Genomic DNA, 19,243 nt, shown 5'->3' on the forward strand with positions numbered 1-19,243 from the left:
ATATGTTTTTTAATATTTTAATGTTTTTAAAATACTTTTTAAACCTGTATTGGGTACATGTATTTTGTTCATTTTTAAAACTTTTTCATTCTTGTAATTTTTTAACATTTTCACTCTCGTACTCGTTCAGCTTGTACATATTCATACATGAAATTTTAAAGGTTTTTTCCTTTTTTTTCTTTTAAAGACTGTATTATGTATACGAATTTGTCGGTCTCGCTGTGTTATGGTCAGTGCGGTAGCCTGCCATGCAAGAGGTCTCGGGTTCGACTCCCGACATGATTGATATGAAATATTGATTTAAAAGGGTGTTTTCACACAAGAATATTTCATAGTCCCTGGACTGGTACCTGGAGCGTAAGACTGATCATCTTACCTTCATGTAACAAAAATAATCAAGACACGCTGGGATTGGCGTACCAACGCATTGCCCCATGCACCTTTAGGTGCAGAAAGGGAATAATGAAAAAAATTAATGAATGATTTCGTATACGAGTATATCATTTTGAATTCATTTCCATACACTGTATTATGTTTTTGTTGTAGTTTTTTTTTTTTTTAATTCCCACTGTTTTAATTGGTAGTGTATCATAATTTCTATTCTGCTTTTGTAAATAATAATATTGTTTTAAACATAAAATTGTCAAAAAAAAAAAAAAAACATCTGCATGATCCAAATGAGTTTTTACAAAAACTCCTTAGGAGTATTAAATAAAATTATGTAAAGTATGTTTTCAATAAAATAAAAAATATATATGTTAGCTTATTAGGTGTTAACTTTACTTTGTCCGTTTTTTTCTTAATTCAAAAATATATGCAATACGAGCTGAATCCGGCAATTCTTCCAAACCTTAATCCGATTTGAGTATATACTTGTATATAGATTAAATGAACAAAGTCGAAAGTTTGGTATCAATTATTGTATCGAGTTCTAATTAAGTATGTACAAACACACTATTATTTTTTTTGTTTTGGATTACATAAATTTTCAGAATATGCGTGTCACGGAATTTCAATAAATACTTATTTTTAAATCTGTCACTGTCTTGCAGATGCCTCCGCAATACTGTGCGAAAAAGAAAACGGCATTTCTGGCCATTTATGCCTAACTAAAATAAATATTTAAATAAATCTCTGCTCTGGTGCCTTAATTCAACTGGAAAATACGGAAAAAAAGTCAGATCGTGTTCTTTGTTCAAATTAGACATGATTAAATACACTTACAAAACTTTACTTTATAATGCTTTTACGTAACAGTAGAATCAGATTCGGTGTTTATAAATAAAACCATCGACCAATTGATACACATAGACGCGCCTTACATTCTAATATTATGATACTAAACTCATACTTAAACACTCAGTCGTGCCCATAGCGTATTTAGTCGTTCTTTAACTGCCAGCCAGGTTTAAACATGAGCGTGACATTTAATTCGAAAACAAAATTCCTGATTCGGTCGTAAAAGCGTATAAAAACCGCTCGGATAAACGTAAAAAGGTTGTGTTAATTTTCGTTGGTAAGCAGATATATACCTAGGTGCTTGTTTTTAATTGTATTTTAAAACTTGAAATATTAATTTTTTAAATATGATTTTTTAGCAAATGTCAAACTCCTCTCTTATTACCAACAGGGGTGCACTTTATGTAGGAATTCGATTTTCAAAAATGTATTACTTGTAAGTTAATATTATTTCAGCATTACCAAAAGTCCAGTAAAAAAAATGAATAAAAATTATAAGGAACTTAAGGAAAGAATCTTATTGTGATTCATGAAAACAAACGTTTGTAAACATTCTAATACTTTTTTTTATATACGAAAAAATAACATCATCCCAATTTTTAAGTATCTGCATTTTCGTCAAATGCAACCCCGGTAGGTCGATGAATATAATATTTACGTTGCTCACTTTTTTCTGTAGATTAAATTTAAAATTATAAGAGCTATAAAAAAGCCCATGACAAAGCTCATTATTTTGCAAAAAATCCCTCGTAAATCTCTCCAGCAGTTATTTCGTCAATCGAGAACACACATACATCCAAAAATCATTTCTATATAACGGACCTAAACTATACAATCTAATACCGTGTTTTCGGAAATCTGATAAACCATCAGTACTGAAAAAAAAAAAAAAAATTTGGTTGACAGACATTGGAAGTAAGGATTTTGAGAATTTATTGAGGATAGTAATCTAAATATTATGCCATCCCATTGAATTATATATAAATTTATTGTATTTTCGCATATGCATATTTATTGTGTATGTATGTGTGTATATAAATGTATATGTATGTATATGTGTGTATATATGTATGTGTATATGTATGTTTGTATGCTATATATTTATATATTTAACTGTATTTTTACATTTAATGTAAACTGTACTATTTTTTTTCTTTTCTTCTCTTTTGGGCTATAACTGTTTTTCTATTTCTTCAATTTTATTTTGATTTATGGGAAACATATTCGAAAACCATATTTGCCGCAACAAATTGGTTTCTTAGAACAGGCATTTGCCCATATAGGAACCGATTGCAACATTAGGCATACTAATATTTCTGACTTGCCGACCCTTCATACACTGAGCCTACTCGTACAAGCAGAATTTGCCAGTGTTTTTTGTGCCATTTTTGTAACAATGTACGTATGTATAAACTAATAAATAAATAAATAATAAATGTTGCCTTTTATATTTATAGAGATGAGATGTATAATACTAGTATATACATTTTAAAATTCACTTGCTCTTTTTAACCAGTCAACATTATTAACTTATATTTTATGTTCCTTGTCCTCTATACCTATAGAGTAATACTATTTTAATGTTTTACGTTTTAACAAGTAAAAATAAAATTGTATGACGTTAAACCACAACGTCTCTTTTAAAAATAAAAAGATATTCTTCTGCTTTTGTGGCGTGGATGTTTAACAGAGTGTGAAGAATGAAATCGGTCGGAAAGAACGAAAAAACTGCAAAATTATGTACGTTCAGTTATTCTTTGTTAAAGTCAAGTTTACTGCGTATAAAACCTCTTCAAACCTAGGTATCATAAGATTTATTATTTAATTTGTCACTGCTGTCTCAACTGTCAAACTTTACTCCGCGCGTGTTAATTTCAATTAACCCTCTACTGCCCAATTTTAAAATTCTAACTTAAAAAAATAAAACTATTTTTTTTTAATTTATTGCAACAGAGAGGGAAAATATTTTTGAGAAGAAAATATGAAAGTAAAGGCATTTACAAGTCCCACCTTCCGTCATCGGCTGGTTTAAGTGACTACTTCACATACTGTGCAACACTCATTATTCTGCCCATGTTCAAACATCCACACTTCCTCAACTCTTTCATCTGTTAACCTTTGTAAAATTAAACAGCTAAAACCCTTATCATGTGGGTGAGACGCATCCGGCTTAACCAATACTAGTTAACTCCAAAAACATTTTTTTAATTTTTATACATCTTCTTACACCGGTAAGTTTAATCAACTTTGTTTTGAGTATGTCGAAATGTTTGTAGACAGACTGGTTTACTTCCTCCCAATGAAAACAATTTTCCATTTTTTTAACTTTTTCTCCGACCTGTTGGTTTCATAAAGTTGTGTAAATAGTCTATACTGTTATTTATAATCTAAAATGGCTTTAACAAATTACAACAGGGATGGAAAAAAAAATAAAGAAAAGGTTTTCAAGAGTTGCCTAGTATCTGAAATAATTCAATCAGATGAATCTCTTCACAACAATAAATGTTTGAGCTCTTTAACTTGGCTAACATCAAGAGATGGAAGAATCGAAGAAATATGGATGTTAAACAATTGGTAAAATGGTGAATGTTACATAATGTGTAAAGTGGCCACTTAAACCGGATAAAGACAGGACACAAGCTCTGTAAATGCCTAGAATTCCATATTCCCTTCTCTTAAATGTTCTCCACCTCTGTTGTAATTTCTTAATCTTGACGACTCCATGGGTGTTGAAATCCAGTGTTTTAAATTACGGAGAAATCGCCGTTTTAATACTGGCTAAATTACGGTTTTGACATAACACGTGCCTCTGACTTTTTTTCATATTTATCGAACAGTTTTACTCTGTGGGTATTTCTGACATAAATTAAAAATGGTTTATGAACTATGTATTCTATAAAATACATTGGTCGTCGATTGATAAAAATGTTTGAAATCACTTTTATGCTCTGATTATTGGTATGTAGCAGATCGTCTGCATTGAGCCGTGAAGGGTTAAAATTGACTTATTTCTTTTTTGTGTTTAAAACGAGTTACCGTGATTGAAAAAAAGGTAAATAAATGCAATGCCCTATGCACCATTGGGCACGGACAGGGGTATGACGATGATGATTAATACAATATTTTATATGAATACAATAATGACGATGATGATGAATACAATAGTTTGATTCATTTTTTCATACCTTTAAGAAATAAACCAATGATTAAAGAACTGAAACAATTGTATTATGGATTGGTAAATTCAATACTGACGTATGGTCTAATTGGCTTGGAAAGCTGCACTAAAACGACTATGGTTTCAGCAGCTACAGCTTAAAAATCAGTGATAAGAGTTATATTAAAAAAACCATACCGATACCCGAGTGATTCGCTCTTCAAAGAATTTCAAGTGCTGGATATTCGTCAACAGTATATATTGAGGTCAGTAGCGGTCACACATCTCAACAGGGAAAAATACGCAAGGGTTTTTCATTTTCATAATACTACACACTCCAAAAAGTCTGATTCTACAGAGGGGAGTTAATACTTTTTTGGCTCAAAGGCAGCAATGTTATATAGGCCCGAGGGTATATAACCTTATCCCAGATTCGTGAAAATGTGGTGGGATTACCAGGCTGAGGAAGGTGTTGACTGCATTTTTAATCCATATTGGTCGGAGGGAGTCAGAGAAATTGTTGTCCGATGCAGAAGGACGTAAGCTGGTTTTTTGTTTTACTAGTAATGACTTAGGATATAGAGATTTTTATTTTATTTATATTTCTCCGGATATTTATTATTTACTTTTAAGACTGAAAAAGCACAAATAATGATAAAACTGTAATTAATTTTTAATATTATTATAAAATACAAATTTTACTGCCTTAGAACGGGGAAGCTATCCCTAGTTAGGCAGTTTAGATGAACCAACAGCAAAAATTAAAAATACAAATGTTTACTTTTACCACTTAATTAATTTGTTGTATAAATAAATACCTGTAAATTGCTGTAATAAATATGTAAAAAAAATTGAATAAAAAATATAAAAAAAATAAACAAAGGTACCTCAAATATATTACGAATAAATAATTAGGCAGTGTCAAGACTCACGAAGCCATTTTATATAGCTTGTCAGAGAATACATAATATTATACAGTTTTAATACAAATACAGCTGGATCTCAAGAGGTTAAATTTATTTCTCGAAGAAAAGTGCGATTTCTTGAGCCGGCAAGCGTATTATGTATTTTTGTTGTTTATTTTTCCTGTAATATAAATACCTCGTGCCAATTTTTAACGTTTATTCTGTGTCCAAACGAATATCGATGTTTCACGACGATAAAAAATCCTTAACCAACTTGACCGAATACAGTGGAAGTGGATTAGTTTATCTTGGTCTTGTGCTCAATCGCCAAACGCACCTATATAAACGGATTATAGAGTAAGCGGAAATCTGACCCGGGCTATTGCTTCTCTGTATAAGGACGGCACAGCCTGTTCAAGGGTAAATGGAAAATACACGTTGCAGATTGACACTCGAGTCAAACAGGAATGCGTGATGTCACCATGGCTGTTCAACGTATTTATCGATAACCGAATGAAAGAACTGAAAGGTTTAAAATCGTGAGCAAAAATGGATGATTTAAATGTCAATTGTCTTTTGGATGCTGGTGATGCCGTGCATCTTGCTAGCAACAAAGTTGACCTGAAATTCTTGGAATCAAAAATTTACTATGTATACAAGAAAAAAGATTTGATGATGAATGTCGATCAATCGATTGTGATGGTTTTTGAAAGAAATGATGACATACTGGTATGACTAAATTTGATATTCCATTTCCAGTAATATTGTTTTTCATATTTCCTTTTCTAAAATATTATCCATCTCTGTTGTAATATGGTATATTTTTATGTAAATAAATAATATTGAAATAATTATTCCATTTAATCCTCAACATTATTTACCTTTTCGCACCTAGTGGTGCATAGGGCAATTATCTTTTTCATCATCGTTCCTTTCGTTTTTAATCATCTATTATTTTGTTTACACTTTATATACATGTACAATATATTTATATATACATATAAGGGCGGGCATATTGCCTTAAGGCAATTTCTTCCTACCTATCCAATTTTCTTCCTACGCACCCAATATCTGTTATATAAGGGTAAGATGGTTAGTCCTACGCTTCAGATGCCAGTTCACAAACAATGAAATATTGCCATTTAAACAACACTTAATATCAAAATTTAACGTGTTCTCGGCCAGGGATGGTATTCCAAACGCCTTCGTATTATCTCGTGTATTTACGTATACAAAAAAAAGATATATTGATTTTTAAAATTAATATGTTTGTACTTACATGTATATTTTTTGTAAATGTCCCTTGGGCCTACTGTAAAATTAAATTTAAAAAAAAAAAAAAAACACGAAAACACTGTTTTCTCGTGCCGCGAGAGCGGTTTAGAATAGCACTTCAAGAATCGAATCTAGGACCTTAAAAATAGTAGGTGAAAACGCCAATTTCTTCACTAGAAGGCAGACATATCTCAATCACTCAATTTCCTTTTTATGATTTATACCCGAGACCACAAGTCGAGTCATAAATACCTGATCAGGAATCTAGATCTTTTTCACATATTATATTGTTCATCCGCGTGGACACAGAGTGTAGTTAATATGTAAACCTTAATAACTCCCCAGGGGGTGAAATCCAATGTTTGTCTATATACAATGATTGCTGAATGTACATCTTGAGTGGTTTATAATAAACATATGAACCGCATGTAATGTATGTGTTTGTGAATGTTTTAAATATGCATGTAGATGTGCTATGCATGTGTGTATATGTAAACATTCATATATGTGTGCATCGATGACTCAGAGTGTGCATTCGGTATTTTTATTTATTACCAATCCTCCATTATTACCTCCACAGAAAATGCAAATGTTCACGAATATTCTTTTCTCATTTAAGTTTTTTTGTTTATTTGTTTGTTTAATGTTTACTTTTACTAACTTTAATTATTTATTTATTTCGACGGCTTACGCCTTTGACAAAGTATAAAATAATATTGAAAAAATAATTATAATGAAACAAAACACATGTACACAAGTATAGAAAATATTGTAGATACATATATATTGCTGTCTTCGCATCTTTCCAACCATAATTATGTATAAAGCACGAAAAATAGTCATTATTCAACTATACTATTTGTTAGTCCTGTAAAGATGTTGATTCTACCACTAGAAATTATGCTTATTATGTAATAAATTGGATAACGCACATATTGAGCGTTATTTTATATTGATTTGCAACAACAAGCGCCTCCTCAGTGCTGCTACTGCATGTCATAGTTTACCTATCTCGATAAGATATAGTTAGGTGAATCCTACCTATTGTGTTGTCCCCGCTGTCTTATGCCTCCGAGTATTATCTGGAAATTACCACTTCAGACAGGCCTCCTTCATCTATTTGTTAAATTATTTTGTTATTTGTGATCCATCTCCTTGAGTCCACCGTGTTTTTCATTCCATCGATGGCATGTTTACCTTCATCGACAATTTTCAGGGTTCTGGTAATTGGGTCTTCGATTTGGCTGATTCATTTTTATATTTGAGATTTAGCAGTTATAAAACGTTTGCGTTTAATCTAATGGTAACGTCGATCTTGTTCAATGAACTCAAATATCACCCTTCAACCGGTTTATAAATAGATACATAAAAAAAAATCAGCGGAAAATAAATAAATAATTTATAAAGGAAAATTAAATAAGAAATTATAACATTGAAATAACAATACATAAATAGTTTAAATATGAAAAGTATCAAAGTAATAGAGGCGATGAACGAGTATCATAGTATAAACAGTCAAACAAGTATAACAGTTAGTACATTTTTATAATTTAGAAAAGAAGTGATTTAAAAGTAATGATTTTTTTTTGTATAAACATAAATGAAATAAATCAAAGTTTCCATGTTTGATCGCTAACATGTGGAGCCGTGGAATAGGTGAGTATTTAGCATAGTTTGAACTATGCAAATCAACAGCAAAAGAAGTATTTTGTCTCGTCCCACGCTGTCTCACATAAAAATTCACACAATTTAAAAGTTCGGGAACATTATTTGATAACCTAAAAAGCAGAACCAAATCTGAAATATCCCTTTTATCACAAATACATAATAATTTTAACAGCTTCATTAAACATTTATAGTTTAGCTCCTCAATTGGAATGTTTAATTTGAAATTCATGAATCTTAAAAACTTGTGTTGGACCTTCTCCACACTGTTTATATGGGTAACATAATGAGGAGACCAAACTGAGGACCCATATTCTAACTGACTTCTTACTAGGGTCGTGTATAATATTTTTATTGCATCAACAGACTTAAACTCTCTTGTTCTTCTGATAACAAAGCCTAGGGTTTTTGTGGCTCTATTAACTATTTTATTCATATGGGTAACGAAAGTTTATGAAAACTTTATTGGTCTTTTTATGTAAGAAAATCTTTGTTTTTGATACTTATTTTATATGACTGTATGTTTGCTGGGTAAAATAGTTTAAAAAAAATACAAGTATTTGGGCGAATTCAAAATGTGTTTATTCTTCACGTGTCACGTCGGGTCCCCCCGACGTTGACGACCACTGGGGAGAAAGCTTCTCTATCCTAAGAAGCGTAAGACAGCTTCTCCACAGTTCTAATCCTGGCCCATGTTTGGACATTTCGAAGCCAGGAATACTGTTTTTTCCCATCCTCTCTCGTCCCTCGATCTTCCCCTTCATGACAAGCTGAAGATGGCATAATTATCACCTCTCAACAAATGGCCAAAATATAAAATCTTACGGAGCTTAACAATGTTTTTGCTTAGGAGGAAATGCGGTCTGACTTTTCTTCAGAGAAGCGTATTTGCGGGTTTCCTCCCTGGATTATGGCACTGGATCGATGATTTTTTACACGCTACAGATATTTGCTGTTGGCGTGTCGCTAGGACCATCCGAAAACCCAAAAATGCGCTCGGTTTTGTGTGCCATTTTCGGTCATACGATAAAACAACAACAAACCATCAAGCCGTTTTCCCGAAGGGGTAAGCAGAGAGGATAGAACGGAATATTACTCTGTCTTTGCATACAGACCTCGCTTCTTCTACAATCATACATTTTCTCATGCACGCACGCCAATTATTCCTACTCTTGGCATGTCCATCTTCAAGTATTTGATACGATATAGAAATATGATAAATAATTTTGGAAAATGAGAAAGGTACCGAAACAAAAAATCTCATTCTGTTACTATATCTTTTTAAAAAACCGATCTGGTTAAATTTTGGGTTGCGGAAAACGTGACAGCCAAACTTCAATTTCGTCAAAAAAATAAACATTTAATTTACCGGTCATAGCAAAATAAATTAAAAATCATAAATACGCCGCTCTTTTTTAATGTCTGCGCCTCCCATCACTGTCAATAACCGACTGGATCTGTTTCACACAAACACTGGCCACAGAACAGCGTCTCTGTCTTTTTTGTTATGAGTTCTATCTTTCTGCTCTCTCTTATACATATTTATTTCTGTATTGGCGGACATTCATTATTCGCGTAGCAAGGACAAATATTTTTTGTATTAAAATCCAGCACATTTATATTTATTAAAATATATATTATATAAAGCAAAAAAAAATAAAAATCATGAATTCGCCACTCTTCTTAAGTGTGTGCGTCTCTCATCACTGTCAATAACCGACTGAATCTGTTTCACACAAACACTGGCCACAGAATAGCGTCTCTGTCTTTTTTGTTATCTTTGCGCTCTCTCTTATACAGATTTATTTTTGTATTGGCGGACATTCATTATTCGCGTAGCAAGGACAAATATTTTTTGTATTAAAATTTTTTGATTCGGTGTGAAAATATCTATTTGAAGATTACGAAAAATTCAACTTCATGATTTAAAAAAATAAGAGAGATATATCAAGTCTTGTATCGTATGTAGACTAGTGTGACATCACATATCACAGCCACACAAGAGTTAAATTAACACCCGGGTGAAGAGGTTAATGTAAGTAGATACAGCATAGTTGTTTAGGAGACTCTTAAATATGCGCATGAGTACGCTGTACGCAATAAGACAATCTCCTTTCTAAATTCTGTTTTATTGGTTTTCAATACTGAATCATCAATTCATGTTATTCTAACACTCCTGACTAGCTACTTCATGTTGCGCAATACTAGCATTACAGACCATGTCTGAAGGGGCTAAATTACCATATTGCGAATTCATTCACTTAACACGTTGCGTGCCGGCTACACGGATCGGTGTACTGAGCATCTCACACAGGGTGCCGCCTTCCAGAGGCGAATTGTCTCGATAAGCGATTATGTGCCGCTTACCACTATATATGAATATCCATATCCAATAGTTTTTGTAGACATGGACTGGATTCAATTCCCTGGGGGGCTGATAATCCATGAAGAAGTATAGAAATTGAAAAAAAAATTCTTTCGGACGTTGCCTAGTATGTAGGTGAAATAATTCAATTAGATGAATCTCACCAGCATAAATAAAGGTTTCATCTCTTTAACTTTACAAAAATCAACAGACGAACGAATTGAAGGAATATAGATGTTCAAATATGGGGAGAATGGTAAATGTTACACAGTGTGTAAAATGGCCAATGACAGGTCATAAGCCCTGTGGGTGCCTAGACTTCTATATTCATAGTTCCCTTTCCACACCTAATGGTGCATAGGGCACTGCATTGGTGCACCAATCGCAGGGTATCTTGATAATTTTTGTTGCATGAAGGTAAGATGATCAGTCTTACGCTTTAGGTGCCAGTCCAGGAACTATGAAATATTCTTGTGTAAAAACACCCTTTTAAATAAATGTTTCATATCAACCATGTGGGGAAACAAACCCGAGACCTCTTGCATGGTAGACAAACGCACTGACCATAACACCACGGGGCCGACTTCTATATTACCTTCTCTAAAATGGTATTCATTTCTGTTGTAATATGTTAATCCATAGTAATGTTTTACGGTAACTTTATTTACAGAAAAACTAACTAATAATTTTTACATTTTATAAATCATTGCCACCGATTGTATTTAAAAAAAAAAAAAATGATAAAGTGCGCCCAGCGCCAGCAGTGATCCAAGAAGCTAGCCGGTTATTCTAGCTTATTTCTTAATGAAAATCAAGTATTGGTACTATATTTTGAACATCTTAAACCAAGTCAGGGTTTTGTCTTAGAGTGAGCTTGCAGATGGCACAAATTATCTAAAGGTTCTCGATTTGGAAAACCGTTTTTCGAACCTTATTTTCTAAGGGCTATTTTCCTTTAAGATGATGCAGTTGACATATAACTACCTTTACTTTCATGAAATCATAACGCCGGACATCTGGCGCTCGACGCGGCTGTTTTTGGCACTATTAATTTGTAGAACAAATCGCAAGGCTTGATAATTTTACCTACTGAATTAATTGAGATTTTGTTTACAATTTAAGTGGCCATGTCAACGAGTTGTAAATGAATCAATATTACGAAATGGAAACCAAATTAGGGTAAAGTGGTATACAAACCTCGTACTTCTGATCCGTGAGTCCGCAAGACTAGCCACGGGACCACAACCCGATTCAAATTAAGCAAACGCTCTAAACACTAGGCCATTAGACGGATTAATCTTTACTTGATTTATTTTTTCAGGGTTTTTATCTAAGAGTCGTTATCGATAAAAAATTGTAGGTTTTTCAAACTTAATGCGTCTTTTCCTATTTATGATGAATGAAAATAATATGTCCTAAAATTCAAACAAATAATACTCTTGTAGACTATGTAGCTTTTATTTATTTTTCAAGCTCTATATTTATGTGATGAATCACTTTTTGAATGTTTGTTCCTTACATATTAAATAATTTATAAAAACGGAAAAAGTACCGACACAAAAAAATCTTTTAATAATACTCTTTCTTAAAATAAATAAATATATTTGTTCAGTTTTGGGGTGCCAAAACAAGACAGCGAAACGTCGATTTTGTCGATTTTAATTACGCATAATCAGTTCTACCTGTTTTTTTAAATTATCTGGCACGTATATCCTGTTGATTTCATTTTTCAGGACTTAACCTGAGAGTAAATTGAGTTGAAAATACTTGTAAAGTCGTTGCCAGATATAAATGCCTACGCTCACAAAGTGACTGCAATGTAAAAGATGTGTTTTATATATATATATTTATTCTTATTTAGATAACCAACAGCTATATTATTTATCTTGTATATAAAATAAAACAAATCACAAATTAGCCAATTATAGGTTTTCACAAGTAGCATCACAATAAGTTAAAAGATATTCCCGAACACAAAATAAACAGTAATCTAATTTAAATTCAAAAGAAAGAAAAAACACTACGAATCATTTCAAAAGCAAACGCCGCACGTCATTTTGATTATTTGCAAATAAATCTATATCAAATGATTTTATTATTACATTAAAATGATTAAAAGTTTGCCGTAAATATGAATTTCGCCTGTAATTAGATAAAACAAGAAGAATATGAAAAAGAAGAGTTTTCCTAAAATTTTTTGGAGAAACATTAATTGAGAGTTTGCATGGCTGTTCATGACAGTCAATTGAACCAAAGCCAATTTTTAATGGGTAAATTATATCAGATATTCGCAACGTTTTTGCAGAGGTAATAGATGATGTTTTTTTACATATTTGCATACATTGATCGGATTTAAACTCAAGTTTCAACCGGAAACACATATACTTGACGAATTTCTTTTGTATATTTTCAATGCGTGATATCTGCACATTGTACATAGGATTTCATATTTGTGATGCAAATTCCAAGATGCTTCGTACCAATGTATAGTTAAGGATTTTTATGTGATAGCGTAGGCTTTTTTGTCTGGCCACAACTATGCCTACAAATCATTCTAAATATTGCCAATCCCATAGTCTTTATTTAATAAATTACACATGTTTTTACAATATTTACACTATAAAAATAAAAACCTTAAGTAAAAAAACAACTCTACCCGTGAAGTCACAAGTTCTCGTTGGTGAGGTCTGCTGACATTCAAAAGTAGAGCCCCGAATCGTAAAAACACACTGACGGTTAACGGAAACTGCAAATCTATCACAACACATAACAACGCTGAAGTTGATCGGTTGATTTTAAAAAACTTGTTTGTCATTATGTTTTAGGTTGGCAATTAAATTTATGGTTTAAATGATATAAAAATAAATAAATTTAAAAAAATGTTTTAAAAAATAGCAGTATAAAAAGTCTCAACAATGTTTAAGTATGTCCAAATGCATGCGGACTGGCTGGATTTCCTCCGTAGAGAGTTTTTCATATTTAAATTTATTGCAACAGAGAGGGAAAACATTTTAGAAGGGAATATGGAAGTCTAGGCATTTACAGGGCTTATGACCTGTCATCGGCTGGTTTAAGTGGCCACTTTACACACTGTGTAACATTCACCATTCTGCCCATGTTTGAACATCCACATTTCCACAACTCTTCCATCTGTTTATTTATTTATTTATTAACGGACATTGTCCATGTATACAATTTTTAAGGTATTACAATAAAAGAATAGTTTAAAACATTTAAAAAAAAGAAAAGAAGCATTGACAAACATAAGGGACATCAAGACAAGATCTGGACTATTTATTTAGTGCTCGTTTAAATCGTTGTAAACTTAAACCAAAAAAGTCCAGATCTTGTCTTGAGTTAACAATACGACAAAGACGGGTCATTGGAGAATTAAGGCCATAGTTTGTTCTATGATGATCGATGAACAGTACTTCATCGTTTTTCAATCTACGAGTTGAATTTCGTGAAGTAAAGGAGCTGAAACCTTTATTATGCGGGTGAGATTCTTTCAAGTTTATAACATAGAGAACATTAAAAAGCTAGTAAAAACAAGAATACGTGATCTGCCATTTAATAAAACGTTCTTAATTTTCATTGATTTCGCCGTGCGCGATTCTCATATAAATTTGTAGGATAGAGTGAGCCAAACAGACAATTTATTTTTCTACCAAAAGCAAGCTCTAATAAGATTTCTTTGTAAGAGCTAACTTATTTGCTTCACATATGTTTTTTTAACTTACATTTGCATGAATTTTTTTTTGTTCTCTTATTTCTAATAGTAATACATATGAAATTTATTTATTATATTAAGGAATATATTAACCATCGAAAAATTAAAATCAATATACTTTTCATTCGCCCAATCCATATTACAGTACGAAATAATCGGATGGGGTGGTGCTTTTAAAACAAATATTTTACCGGTTGAAAAATACAAAAATTATTTATAAAAGTTATTTTGAAAAAACCGTCTACTTTTTTCACTGTCGAATTATTTTAAAATTTTAAGTTTAAATATAAAACTGCTATATAAAAAAAATTGTTTGCTTTAAATACATAAAGATAAAATTAATAGTAGTATTTCTAGGTCTCAAAACGTAAGTACGCGACCTAGAACAGGTGGTAATATCTTAATTCCTAAATTAAAAACAACTACTGCACAACATCATTACAGAGGAATATTTTTCTTTAATGAAATGAACAAAGATAATAAAAAGTAACAGTAATAACAGTCAGGAATACAATATATTTAAGAAAGAAGTGAAAAATTACATTTATAATTCTTCTTTATTTAACACTGATTGAAAATATCGTTTATATCTTTTTTGTAATTTATTTATGTTATTCTAAAAATATTATTAATTAAAATAAAATAAACTGTTGTAAGATGTCACTCCCCATTATGTGCACAAGAATTGTTTATTTATTTGATATAATGGGAAACGTTAATGTAAATATAAGTATTTGATTAATGTAAAAAATTGTATTTGGTTGTAATATTGTATTTTATTTGTTATTATTAAAAAAAAAAAATAATAATAATAAAATTGATCGACAAATGGAGACACTTCCAACATCCCTAAAGCTTTCTGGCAACTCATAAAAAAATTCAAACCTTTTTAGTATTAGTTTGTTTGTTTAGTTTGCTTTGAGCTCCAGTCACACAAAATAATATTAATATCTAGTGATTTACTCTGACAGTCAAAATGGTTTGATATTAATAATTCAAAGTGTACATTCACACGATTAAAATTCGCCATAAATCTCCGCAAGATATTATATTGTATTTTATTGAGCCTTGATTCTATTTCAATGCATTGGAAAATATTGCAATGTGGATTCGTATGCTCATCCACCTTTGTATTAACAGAATTGCGTCACCTTAATGTCAAACGATTTTGCATTTAGCTTTTTTGTTGGTTATGAAACCTGTTCTCCGTCTTAGCATTCACCGAGTTGAAAGTGTTCACATAATAAGTATTAAAATATGTTATATGTAAAGATTCAAGATTCATACGAAGCGGCAAAGTTCTTATAAACAATGAAAGACTTACCCAAGACGTCCGCCGGGATTTCGTACGCTTATTATTCAATTTCCATAGATTATTTATAAACAATATGGTTATAAACATAACGACGGTTATTTAAATAACCAAAAACTTTCTTCTCCAGTTCGTGAACGTAATTCAACGGACGATCAATTATATTTCATGGTGTAATGGAAATAGGTAAGTTTTTAATTATTTAACACCCGGGTCAATGAATATTCAGTTGTTTACGTATAACATTTCAAAATATGCATCTCTTTACGATATTATTTAAGGCTCCAGACATAGATCCAGCGGGTTGTCAACGCTTGGTAAATAAAGTACTGAATTTATAAGCTAAATTACATTTTAAACCAACGCTGACGTGCTAAATCAATTCATTCAAAAGGCAACTAGGTGAATTGAAGCTGGATGAATCTCACCCACATGATAAAGGTTTCAGCTCTTTTACGTCACAAAACTCAACAGATGAAGAGTGGAAAAAATGTGAATGTCTAAACATATGCAGAATGGTGAATGTTGCACAGTGTGTAGAGTGGCCACTTAAACTAGACAATGACAGGTCATGAGCCCTGTAAATGCCTAGACCAGGGGCGAACCGTGTATAGAAGCGATTATGCGCTTACCATTTTATTTGACTAACCATAATAATGCTTTATTTTAACTTTATTTACAGAAAAACAAATAAATAATTAACATTTTTTATCCTTATACAAATATACATTTTAATAAAGCGCGCCCAGCGCCTGCGGGGAGCCAAGAAACTAGCCGATTATTCGAGCTTATTTTTTATACAAATAAGTATACATATTATATTTTTAATGTACTAACCCCAGTGTGGGTTTTTTCTCCTAGATAAAACTTGCAGATTACACAAATTATTTGAAGATTCTTGGTTTGAAAAACAGTATTTCAAACATATTTTCTGAAAGACTATTTTTCTTTGAGGTGGTATTTTTGGCATATGACCATAATTAATTTCATGCGTCATATTGCAGGACATAAAGCGCTCCACGCGGCCGTTTTTAGAGATATTAATCATTAGAACAATTCGGCCAGTTGACATTTCAATTGAATACCAAATATCGACTGAATTCATAGTGGTATTTTTAATTTATTTTTTAATGAATATATATTAAAGTAATAGATAATATATCTATATAATACAAAATATCACGAATTTACATAGTTTGAGTTGATTTCATGGATGAGAGTTGTTGTATCACACAGACCCACAGAAAAAATCAATTTAAAGTATATATTACTTACATTATATTATGTACCTCATCCTATGTAGGTACAAATATATGATATTTTTTTAAGCTTACCTGTAAATAAAATCACCATTTACCACTGGCCTAGACTTCCATATTCCCTTCTCAAGATTTTTTTACTATCTCTGTTACAACAAAATGAGATCGCCAAAAATCAATCGTTATATTCAGCCATTTAAAAAACAAGAATCATACATATTTTTTAAAACCTAGATTCTGATTACTAAACAAAGGTAACAAAGTTATCTTTATTTGTCTATAAAGTAAAATCGGATTATTTGTATGAAACTGTATATATTCAATGTATTCATGTATTGTTTGTGTTTTTTTCCAAAAAATGCTAAATTACAGGTAACCGGCGAAGATACTTTACATTTTTATACAAATATATACATTTTTGTACAGAAAATGCAATTTTATATTAAAGATAACTTTATTACCATCCCATTGTAATTGGGACCCATCATATTGGGATTCACAACCAAAACAACTTTACAGACGGATCTTAATTTAATGAGCCACATTCGTAATAATGTTTATACAAAATCATTTTAAAAGCGAATTTAAAATTAAACAAGTAAACTTAATAATATAGTTGTTAAATAAATTTAAAACACAGTAAAAAACTACAGCTGTCTTCATATGATGCACTATAGTAGGTAGGTTGTGTTCCAGCTAATAGGTTTTCTTTCGAATTAATGAATTAGCTACTATCATAATATTTTAATACGAGATTGGTTATTTAGTTTGAAGATATGAAACCAAATATCTTTTTTATTATAGGTGAAAGTTTTCTCATTTCGGATTATAAATTAATGACGTGAGCTTATAAAATGATGTAACGCATTGTAATTCTATACTCTGTTAACAGACGGATACTTTTAAAGAGTTGGTAAGAGATAAATGTTTGGAGTAACTCGATTTAGAAAGTAACACAGTCGTATAAAGGTCTCTCCTATCGAGTCCCCATTTCCAAACCTGCCTTGATCCCACTTTACCTCATGTCACTGCCATCTCTGAGAGCATCCATTTTTCTGTTGTTACAGAAAAGAAACCAGGAGCTCGTTTCCTCCGCTTCTCGAGCTGGCCACGCGAGTTCTTCCTCCAAGTACCAGAATCAAGGCGACCTCAAGGCGACCACCTACCGGCCTCCCACTTCTCGCTTCCTAAATAGAGACCTAGCCAGCCTGGAGCAAGGACGATTCCAAGCGCCTCTGAATGTGAACGACGCCAATTTTCAGCTCGTTTACCCGGTCGCTCCTTCCGCTATCCACCGGCGAGCGGACGACTTCCAGCCTGCCCGAGCGCAACAGCTAGGTGGAAACAGTTATGATAATTATCGCCAGTCGGCATTTGACCAAAGAGGGCAAAAATCTCTGATTCAGGCGTCGATGGAAGTGTACGAAACCCACGAACCACCGCAAAGGGCTTTCTACAACCAGTATCAGCAGCTTCAATACGTCCAGCCCCAACAGTTGCAATACCAGCAGCAGTATTTAGCACAGCAGCGTCAGCTTCTGCAGAACCCCCAGTACATCTCGCAACAGCCTGCTCCCCAATTGCTGCAAAACCAGCCGCAGTACAATCAAAGACAATACAACTCCCAGTTCGGTGTCCCTCAGCAACCCATCAACCAAAACAACTACTATAACCCTCAATACCAGGCGCAAGCCAGATCCTTTAATGTCCTTCCAGTTGGCCTTGAAAGGAGAAAATATGACCTTGACCTTGGCGGAGACCAGAGTAGATACTCGTTCAACTCTGGTGATTCCAACACCAATTCTTTCGTGCGATATTCTTAGGCGGAGCGTTAACAAACGGTAGAATTATGTTAATGGCTACAGCATATAAGGTGGAACCGCCTCATCAATGCTAATTTTACAGCTATTTCATTTGAAGTATTATTTATAATAATTATTATGTATTTTATTTATAGTTCACATAGCCATAACCAAACATTGATAAATTGGCGCAACCATTTTGTAAATTTAAAAGCATCAAATAATTTACTCGTAACTATGTTGATATGACAACAGAGGTCAACTTTACGATTTTTTTTATTTAGTTACTTAAAATATGATTGATACAAACGACGAAGATTGGTGATATATTTCTTAAGCCTACAATATAATAAGTGAAATATTTTTTCGATACCATAATTTTAACATCATTGATAATTGCTAATTATATAAAGGTAAACGTCGTTTTACGCTGGGGTTCCTTTCCGAGAGACACTAAGTAAAAAAAAATGGCGTAAAATGAACACAAATAAAACGGAAGATATATGGTTAGGTTCCGTGTCAAAAATGTTTATT

General features: G+C 32.2%; 1 protein-coding gene across 1 annotated transcript in view; it reads left to right on the forward strand.

The window, feature by feature from the left end:
• Window positions 1–18,822, forward strand: part of LOC148274150 (uncharacterized) — a 111,299-nt gene extending 92,477 nt beyond the window's left edge. The window contains exon 7 of the mRNA XM_088237556.1: window positions 17,975–18,822. Within this exon, the coding sequence (XP_088093682.1) occupies window positions 17,975–18,730 (756 nt within the window). The 3' untranslated portion in view covers window positions 18,731–18,822. The remainder of the gene's footprint in view (window positions 1–17,974) is intronic.
• The last annotated feature ends 421 nt before the right edge of the window (window positions 18,823–19,243 follow it).

This window comes from Micrasema longulum, unplaced genomic scaffold (genome assembly GCF_059751315.1).
Source record: "Micrasema longulum isolate JH-2025_06_02 unplaced genomic scaffold, ASM5975131v1 h1tg001739l, whole genome shotgun sequence".
Lineage (NCBI taxonomy): Eukaryota > Metazoa > Arthropoda > Insecta > Trichoptera > Brachycentridae > Micrasema > Micrasema longulum.